Source organism: Sinocyclocheilus grahami, unplaced genomic scaffold (genome assembly GCF_001515645.1).
Source record: "Sinocyclocheilus grahami isolate Dianchi unplaced genomic scaffold, SAMN03320097.WGS_v1.1 scaffold97.1, whole genome shotgun sequence".
NCBI classification, from domain to species: Eukaryota; Metazoa; Chordata; class Actinopteri; order Cypriniformes; family Cyprinidae; genus Sinocyclocheilus; species Sinocyclocheilus grahami.
Window position 1 is genome coordinate 495756 of NW_015505276.1, and position 10406 is coordinate 506161.

A 10406-nucleotide genomic window follows, 5' to 3' on the forward strand; every position below is an offset into this window, starting at 1 on the left:
GTGGACTCCACCCACCGTCTACTCAAGCCAATCAGATAACAGCCACATTTCGCTGACCAATCGTAGCACGATCTCGCTATAGCCAATCCCGTTTTGCTTTACAATTAGGGCGGTCTCGTCCTGAGATAACTTCATTCATCTGCATTGGCTCAAATAGGTACTATAAGGCCCATAAAATGGGTACAGTAACAGATGTTTAAAATTGGGTTTCATTAGACCATTAGACTATGTATCATGCCAAGCCACAGTATTATATTTTACGTGCCTTTGAAAATGCCAGAGAAACAGAGCTTTAAATCACGTCTATGGGTTATGGAAGCGTCATGTTATTCAATATGGAAATAAAAGCGTCACTAAGTAACTGACTAATAAATAACTGAACTCAACCTCATAATAAACATTTGTTTGTGTAATAGGTTAAATTGCCATCACACAACAGCATTTCCCAGTTTTTCAGTCAAGCCGATGTATGTGAGCTGCTATGTGGATCTAACCATGTATGAAGTTTTTGATATTCTGTGGTGGTCAGTTCACAGCAGTGATAGAAATGAATCTACCAATAAGCTTAAATAAATATTTATTTTTACCTTTTATAAGCCTTTTTACATTTATAAAGCCATTTTTCTTAAAGTGTGCATCATCTTTTGGAGTCAAATTCTTGCATATAATTTGTCAATTAGAATAGTCAATTAGTTACCAAACAAATGGTATAATTATCAACTAAATTAATCTTTGGAATGCAGAGGAAACACAGAAGCTGCATCTGAAGTGGCATTTAGATGTCACACTGTTCAGAGGCGCAAAACAGTGCTGTGGCTTTGTTTGGAGTTATTTTTGTTGTCGAAATAGAGCAAAAACAGGCAATATGGTGTCTAAAACTTAAGTCTCTTAATTAACTTTTTGTTTATTGAACTGTATATTAATATCACATAATTTTAATATCACATTTGAAATCATGTTGATTTTTGAAGAAAATAAATTACATTGATATATAAATGATATTTATATAAACTATATTAACTGATATAAATGTATACATTTTCTGCTCCCATATCTTGAATTTTGTAATCATTCGATATGTTTTTTATTTGCAAATCTCATTTTATTTATTTGTGAATTTAATTCATGTTTGTGAAACTTTAAGATTTATTTGTGGATCTCATTCTATTTATTTGTCAATATGTTTAATTTTTGTTAATCTCTTTACATTTATTTGTGGATCATAATCTATTTATTTGGAATTAAGCAACAATTCTATCTCCATATTTCAGTGACCTGTAATAGGCAATATCACGTCTTTTGCAGCAGAAATAAACTGCGGCAGAAAAAGCTAGGTCCATGCTAAATGTAATGTGTAACTGCAACACTCATTTCAAATGTAGTGGAGTAGAGAGTAAAAGTTGCTAATATCTTTGATACTCAGTACAACTACAAAGTACACGAAAAGATACTCAACTACAATAACTAATTACATTTACTCCAATACTTTACACCTCTGAATATTAGTGATGGCTACATGAACTGAAAACTACTAACTTTCCTTTTGCTACTTTAAGGCTAGCTATACAACAAATCCACAGGTTATATGAACTGCTGAAGAGTTTTGCCAGCACTAAAAATATTCAGTACTCACGCACAGGTCATATTGCAAGCGCTACTGTAAGTTAGATAGTAGCGTGCCTTAGTGTACAGTAATGAATTAACTCAAATATGTCAACATTTTAACGCAGAGACAATAGAGTTCAACGACGCTCGGAATCACTCACATGAAAGTAAATGTTTAAAACACATTCAAGGTCGTATGCAACTAGTTAATTATTGTTTTCGCTTCACGTATCGAAAGAATAAAAGGGAAACAAGTCAATACAAACCTGTCAGAGTTGCAAACGCTAAAACTGCCGAAAGATAAACAAGTCCATAAAAACACTGCAGCATATTGTAAGTGTTTGAGGGTAGCATCGACCAGACAAAGGCGCGGTTGAGGCGTGCGAATAAATAAACGAGTCGCCTCTGCCTTCAGATTTGTGACTGTCCAGCGCGGCTCCTCCAGCGAAACCCCACCCAAATCACGAGTGGGTATGGTTGTCATCGGATAGAAATGAAACCATTTAGGCAGTTCACACTGAAGAACACATGCGCGCAAATGAGTTTCTGAGGGAAGCTAATCCGGGTTCTAAACCGTTTCAAATCTCAGACTCTCTAAACACGACGCGTTATTAAAGGGATACAACCCTTCTTACCGACAGAATACGACATTTTCACCTGGTAAAGAACAGGTAAAACCAGCCTATGCTGGTTGGTCAGCTGGTCTCCCAGCCTGGCCAGCTAAAAGTGACCAAAAGCCCTCTAAAACCATGCTAACCCGCTACATACAGCCAGGCTTGAAGCTTGGGCCGTGTTGAAAAATTGACTGTTTGGTAAGCACATCAGAAAGTTATAGAAATAAATAGAAATAAAGCATCTCCATGTTGGAACAGTCGATGCATCGTCCCTGCTGTGCAGCGAAGCGTCTGATATGTTTATAATGTTTATTCAACCTAAGAATAAAATCGTGAACACTGGCCATAATGTGCATGTTTATGTGGTTTATGAGGACACAAATTTGTGTAATAACATGGGTATGACATAGGTATTACAACGAGAAGGTGATTTATGAGGACATTTTCAGTGTCCCCGTAATTCAAAAGGCTTATAAATAATTCAGAATGAGTTTTTTTGAAAATCTAAAAATGCAGAAAGTCTCCTGTGAGGGGTAGGTTTAGGGGTATAGAGTTGGTGTAGGGCAATAGAATATACGGTTTGTACAGTATAAAAACCATTACGCCTATGGAGAGTCCCCATAAACCATAAAAACAAACCTGTGTGTGTGTTACAAATGTCTGAGATATAACAAGATTAAAAATGCTAATCGTGATAGACAATCAAGGGTGCATCTGTTATAACATACCTGCTCAAGTTATTGTTGCAAAAAACTATTAAAAAATGAAAATATTAAAACACTAAATAGAAAAGAACCTGAGGTAAATTAAAATAATGTAGTTGTTATTTATTATGCAGTAGTTATACACAACAGATCTGTATTTAACCGACTTCTGTTCAATACTATAATATATTTTTTGCCAAAGATTGAAAACGATTCTGTTAAAAGAATATTTATTTTATTATAGGTTTTTTTAAACAAATGAATGATTCCTAAAATGTTTTCAACAAATTCATTTACAAATTCAAATGCCATGTGCTTATAAGGACAGATGGTATAAATTCCATAACAAAATTGAAAACCCACCAGAATATGGGTGAGATTACATTCATATCGAAATTAAACACAGAGATTCTGGAGTGACAAAATTAAAAAGATGGAAATTCTGTCATCATTTTTTTCATCCTCATGTCGTTCCAAACTTGTGTGACTTTTTAAGTGTTTTGTGAAACTGGAAAGGTGAATTTTTTAATAATCTTTACATAATGCTATTCCATACAACAGCAATTGATAGTGACCACACATATCAAACTGAAAACAGACAAACATCCATACTGCTTCAGAACAAATAGTTATATAGGTTAACTTTATGATGATTTTTAAAAAGCCTTTAGAAGAACACGAGGGTGAGTAAATGATGACAGAACTGTCGTTTTTGGTTAAACTATGCTTTTAACATCTTTATACAAGTTGAGCCATAAAACTGGCACAACTATTTTATGTTGAGCATCTTTTTTTTCTACAAACTATGAGGCCTGAGAGAATTTTTTTAGAAATTCATCAAAATATTCTCCCACAGGTTCAGCATGAGAAACCTCATACCCAAGCTTTGACTTCTTTACAGCCACCGTGTGCTATATTTCCACCCTCTAAAGTGTGGATTTTGCCAAAGGAATAGAAACATCAAACAAATAATTTGTTTAACGAAGTAACACACTCAATCATGGTGTCTTTCACAAGTCACACTTACATATATATAATCAGACTGAGCAAATAGGATGCCTATTTGGCATGCTGTCTTAAGGGAGGGCTCAGAGCTCCCAGACAACTCCCCCGTATCCCAAGCTGGCATAGGAATAGTTAGGAGTGAGGTGTTGGGGCGGAGGACGGACACCTGAAATCTGTCTTGAAACAAGTTGGCTGTATATATATATATATATATATATATATACACTATCGTGCTTAATTGGTTGATTATCTGAACGTGCTCCTCCTGAACTTTGTTAATAAAACATAATTTCTTAATACATACTGTATAGCTTTTGACAAAACACAAATATTCAAACTGACCAATGTGCCAGAGACAAAAGAATAGTCTTTTTACACAATTTAACAAGAGCCTTCTTCCCTTAAATGACGTACAAAGCAAGTATTACTCAATCAATCAAAGTCACTTTGTAGCTAATGAACATTCACTTATATCAAGATTGTTGATTCCTGAAAACGTCCACTGCAGACATCAGGTCCGTTAATTTGAAATCATTTAGCATTTCTTTGTCATCGGTTCTGTCACATATTTTCTTCTGGTCCATTAGATTGCAAACTAAAAACCCTTTTGTGATGTAATTAACAGTTGATAAAAACTGGATCTAGGAGTGAAGTGAATGAACAGGTGCTGAAGGATATTTGAAGAAACAAAAATGCCACAAATTAGGGGGCTAGAGACTTCCAGTGTAAAAATCCCTTTGTGGACACTGGGACTCGGTAGATGCGCCAAACCCAGGGATTTCATAACCTAAGCAAGGATATTGCTCTGAGAGAGTTTCTTCATTGGAATAGGGTTGTGTTTGCCATTCTGTGCTATGTTTCCATTTTGTGCACTAGGCTTGGCATCCTTCAGGCTATAATGGCCCATCTTGGCTGTTTTGTAGTAGATAGAGAAGATGAAGATGAAGATGACTGAGATGAACGCCACAATGACTGCAATAAGTCCTGCTATTAAGGGCAGGTAATCCTCTGTGTCAAGAGAAATAAAGCATACCAAAAGATCAGACAAAAAAAACAGTGCTAAAATTGCAATACAATACTTCATGATTTTCCATATCAGAATCAAACAAGCAAAATGAAATGATTAATCATAGCAAGTGTACATGTGTAATCAAAATAATGCATTCTAATCACATCAAGTTTCTCTTACATAATTTTTAATGATTTGGTAAATTTTTTTCTTTGTGATTTATTGCATATTTGGACTAGTGTGAACATCTGAACATCATGCATTTTATTTTTAGACATGTTTGGCCTGATCAAAATTTCAGTTTTGAAACATCCCCATATTTTAAACTGCAACAAAGTAGAAACAGCTGTTGGAAATGTAAACCAAAACATATGCAAAAATGCATAGTTACCTTTTAATACCACTTTTACATGTCTGGTCTTCCTGCCAACAGAATTGCTTGCAGTGCAGTACAGATCCTCAGGTGTTGACTCTGTTATATTAAGTTTTTCACTATGTGTGCTATGTACTGTGTCATTTGTGCCGAGGCTCCAGCTGATTGTTGGTTTTGGGTTTCCCTCGGCTTCACAAACAAGCACCTCTGGATAGCCTCGAAATACAGGCACTGTGGAAGGCAGTTTGATCTCATTGATGATTGGTTTATCTACAGGAAAGAGCAAAGAGAAAAACAGGTTTCACATGATAAAAATGAGGACCACTGAAATACCTGCAAAGTAAACCTGGACAAATGATTGTGCATACAATGTACAGTAATGCTGAGATGTTCTGATGACATTGTTCGATAATTTTGGGTTCCTTCTGCTTCACACCAGTATTGAGCTCCATCATCAGTTTTGTTTGGACTGATCTGGAGTTTAGATGTGCTACGGACTGGAGTCTTGGTGGTATCAGTGGAGTTGGTTTGACTCAGTTTGTACCATCTCACAACAACACTCTTAGATGGATCCACATTCTGAATGAAGCACTGGAGCTCATACTGCTTGCCCACTATCACTGGTCCACTGTGATTCACAAAGCTGATGGAAATATCTGCAAGACACATTAAGCATAATAGAGTTGCTGAAATGTCAAATACTTCAAATAAGTGCAAAATCTAATTATTTTAATCTATAGAAAAATAAAATACATTACATAAATTTAGTGCTGTCAAACAATTAATTTCAACTAATCGTGTCCAAAATAAAAGTTATTACATAATGTGTGTACACTGTGTATATTTATTATGTATATATAAACACACACACACATTATATATTATGAACATATTTACATGTATATTTATATTCATATAATTTACATTATATATACATATTTTTAATATATACAAAAAAATTTTCTTAAATATATACATGCATCTGTGTGTGTGTGTGTGTGTGTGTGTGTGTGTGTATATATATACACACACACACACACACACATACATAATAAATACACACATATTTTACAAAAACTTTTATTTTGGATGCAATTAATCGCGATTAATCGTTTGACAGCACTAGATAAATTAATTTTTAAAACAAATGCACACTGGTGTTGACTGTTGTTTTGGCACAAGGCAGGTTTCTAGCTGGTATGTTGCAGCTATTGCTTTTTTGACCACCAAGGACCATCAACCATGTTTCAAAACAATACATACAACTTTCTATTTTGTATTGTTATAAGTGTGGTATTTCCAGCAAATGCCAGCGGGCTATAATGTTTTGCACTTCATGGCCATATTTTTTCTATTTTCTTCTAAAAAACTCTTAAACCAGCATACACTAGCTGATTTTACTACAAATAAATCCAAAAACCATGGTTACTATTTTTAAACCCCGGTAACCACAAATTAACCATAGTTTAACCATTTGTAGTAAAACTGTGGTCATACAAATGGTGGGCCTAGTCCATACAACAAAAAAACATAGTTACTACACTTTTGCTACAATAAAACCATGGTTAATTTTCGCAAGGGAGTAATCACAGTTAAACAATACTGTAATGTTTCCTCATAAATGCTCTATTTTCTTCTAAAAAACTCTTAAACCAGCATACACTAGCTGATTTTACTACAAATAAATCCAAAAACCATGGTTACTATTTTTAAACCCCGGTAACCACAAATTAACCATAGTTTTGCTACACTAACCATAGTTTAACCATTTGTAGTAAAACTGTGGTCATACAAATGGTGGGCCTAGTCCATACAACAAAAAAACATAGTTACTACACTTTTGCTACAATAAAACCATGGTTAATTTTCGCAAGGGAGTAATCACAGTTAAACAATACTGTAATGTTTCCTCATAAATGCTATAGCTTTAGCAGACCCCTAACGTTAACTTGTCTAACGGTAACTAAGTACAGTGCATTTGAACTCTACATTTGCAATTGCTGACAGACAACTGTAATGTCTGGCTGTGGTTAAACTGCTAAATGCAGGCTGTTAATGATAACAAACAAGGTGTATTTATCTTGTTTGACAACGTTATTCTATCGCTATTTAAACAGTGTTACTCAAAGTCTTTTCAGAAGGAGTCACAGCGGAGGAAATAAAACACCGGGGCCTTTTAATCACTCTTTAACATATTTAAACCCCCTTTCTCAAGTTTAACGCAAAAAACTGCCCTGAAAATATATCATTTTTCTTCCGGATTGTAAAAACACAACACTCGTTATATAAATCATGTCCTACCATCCAACGCGTACCGCAGCGACAGCAGATCCAAAATGAGACACGTGAAGAGAATCCGAGCACTCCGCGCAGTCATTTTAGTTGTATCGAAACCGTTTTTAACCAGACAACGGTGTTTAATCGTTCAAGCAGTAACAAACACAACACACGGTCTCGGACCCTTCATTTATCGCAGGAAACCACTGCCCAGTCTGCCCTCGCTTAGCTGCCTGTTTTAGTAAATGTTATCCCTCCCCCACACATTTCTCTAAAAGTGCACGTTGCAACTTTATTCATTTGTACCCTGTCAAGACAAAACCGGGACTGGAAATAGAGAGAACTCATTCACCTATATTTTAGATAAGGCAATGTCGTTTTGAACATCGCATTAAGTGTTTAATGAAAAATCACAGCTTTTTACTTCACCGCACTTCCCTTCATTGTCAACACATCCTCCAGCTCACATAAATAAGGGTGGTTCTATATAAAAACATGCGGTTTCATATCACTTCCTACAACGCTTTCTGTGTCAGAATGAGTCATACTGGTCCCCCACGGACATTGTCATGACTAATGCATACTTCCCTACTATACAGTATGCAGAAAGGACTGAATACAAGAGATTTTGAGAGTGTTCAACCACACATAAGTGTCCTTGTGACTGAATTGTAGCAGTTAACAGAAACAGATCTGTTGTACCAGCATGCAACCCTCAGCGGGTCGAGTTGAATAGGGCATTCAGTAGTGTTCTTCAGGAACGTGTGCCTTACAAATAATGAAGCTGTAGAATCAAACAAGTGCATAAGAAGAACAGTTTCACCAGCTAAAGTAGGCTAATGAATAGTACTCCTGACAGGGTTGAAATGATGTACATCCACATGCAATGAAAACTGAGTTATTTTATTCTGACAGGAATGGTCCACAAGTTTGCCACCATTTTAAACGGACAGCATGACACAGACTTAAAGGGGTCATATGATGCGATTTCAAGTTTTCCTTTCTCTTTGGAGTGTTACAAGCTCTTGGTGCATAAAGAAGATCTGCAAATTTGCAAAGAATAAAGTCTCAAATCCAAAGAGATATACTTTATAAAAGTTAAGAGTCAGCCACGCCTACCTAAGACGGCTCGTTCTAACACGCCCCCACATACCTACGTCACTATTTGGGCTGCGTTATGCAACTCTTCCCACATCTTCACGCAAAGGACGAAGGCGTAACTTTTATTTTACAAGTTTCCTCAGCGACCAGCATGGATCAGCTCCAGGCATGACGAAGCGATATCGTAATCTTTTGGAAGACCAAACAAAGTAGTTTCGCTTTCACAACGAAACACACAGCATCTCCACGAAATGGCGGCGGCAACATTTGGGCGGTGTTATTAACTAAACACCGCTGTGTTGCTCGGAGACACGCAACAATTCTGCTGTGGCTTTAAAGGTAATATATTCTTTGAAAAATTGAGCAAAAACACATAATATTGTGATTAAAATATAACACAATATCAACTTTTTACTGAACTGTTGTATAAAATCGCATTTAAACTCGTGATATTCTGGTCAAAAACAGCACTCGTGTAATAGCCTACTGCTCTCCCTGCTCGTGTGATATCGATATTGTATGATATAAATATGAGACAAAAACACATAAAGGGGCATTTTTTGCACCAATATCTTGAATTTTAGAGCATAACTGCATTTATGGAGCTGTTGCCCTGCACCATATTTACGTATGTTTATAGTTAGTATGGTCTCGTACTGTATCGCGTACCTTGTTAGTGTTGTGCGCTTTGCTTGGCCATTTGTTGTGATAAACAGGAAAGTGTGTTCAAGCGCCAGTAAAACAGTGTAAAGAAATACTCTTTGAGAGAAGCAGTCAATCAGCAGAAGTTAAAAGCAGCTTGTAAGTGTACTTATTTCTTGTCTCAGTGTTTAGCGCAGTTGTCGTTAGCTAGGAAACGCTCGTTTTGTTTACTGTGTGGAGACGTGCTGAAATGGCGTTTGGTCTCGTACTGTATCGCGTACCTTGTCAGTGTCGTGCGCTTTGCTTGGCCATTTGTTGTGATAAACAGGAAAGTGTGTCCAGCTGAATTCAATTTGAGTTTTGTTCGACGAATATAAAAAGCTTAGTATACCGCGGCAGCCCTCGTGTGAAGACCGAAGAGTGTAAAGACCATTGACTCTACCGTTCGACTCCACCGATCAGTTTTTATAACCAATTCTTACTATGTGTTTCCAGATCCCTACTATCACTACCACTCGCAAACCATGCATCACACACTGTAGGCAGCACAATCCTAACAACCTGCGCACTTTGCCTATGTCTACTAATACACTACTTTCTTTTTCTATTGGTCTCTGGAATTGCCAGTCTGCTGTAAACAAAGCAGATTTTATTACTTCTATTACAAGTCATTCAAGACTAAACCTCATGGCCCTGACAGAGACGTGGATCAACCCAGAGGATAATGCTACACCTGCAGCACTCTCCAATAATTTCTCTTTTTCTCACTCCCCCCGTCTGACTGGAAGAGGTGGAGGTACTGGTCTGCTTATCTCTAATGATTGGAAATGTAATCCTTTACCATCTCTGAGTATCAACAGCTCCTTTGAATCACATTCAGCCACCCTTACCCACCCTCTTAAAATCCATTTTATAGTTGTTTATCGACCCCCAGGACCATTAGGTAACTTCGTGGAAGAATTAGATGTGCTGCTCTCAAACTTTCCTGAGGATGGTACTCCCCTAGTTATGCTTGGAGACTTCAACATCCACCTAGATAAACCTCAGGCTGCAGACTTCCACACTCTGCTTGCTTC

At 36.6% G+C, this 10406-nt stretch overlaps 2 protein-coding genes across 4 annotated transcripts in view; both read right to left on the reverse strand.

The window, feature by feature from the left end:
• Window positions 1–2140, reverse strand: part of LOC107587931 (vascular cell adhesion protein 1-like) — a 13940-nt gene extending 11800 nt beyond the window's left edge. The window contains exon 1 of the mRNA XM_016275897.1: window positions 1872–2140. Coding sequence (XP_016131383.1) covers window positions 1872–1959 — 88 coding nt within the window. The 5' untranslated portion in view covers window positions 1960–2140. The remainder of the gene's footprint in view (window positions 1–1871) is intronic.
• A 1571-nt stretch (window positions 2141–3711) lies between these two features.
• The window catches only part of LOC107587930 (hemicentin-1-like), a 42829-nt gene continuing 36134 nt past the window's right edge, over window positions 3712–10406 (reverse strand). For all 3 annotated transcript variants that reach the window (XM_016275894.1, XM_016275895.1, XM_016275896.1), the window contains 3 exons: window positions 5679–5966; window positions 5329–5580; window positions 3712–4936 (listed from right to left, as the gene is read on the reverse strand). In XM_016275894.1, the coding sequence (XP_016131380.1) occupies window positions 4716–4936; window positions 5329–5580; window positions 5679–5966 (761 nt within the window). In that variant the 3' untranslated portion in view covers window positions 3712–4715. The remainder of the gene's footprint in view (window positions 4937–5328; window positions 5581–5678; window positions 5967–10406) is intronic.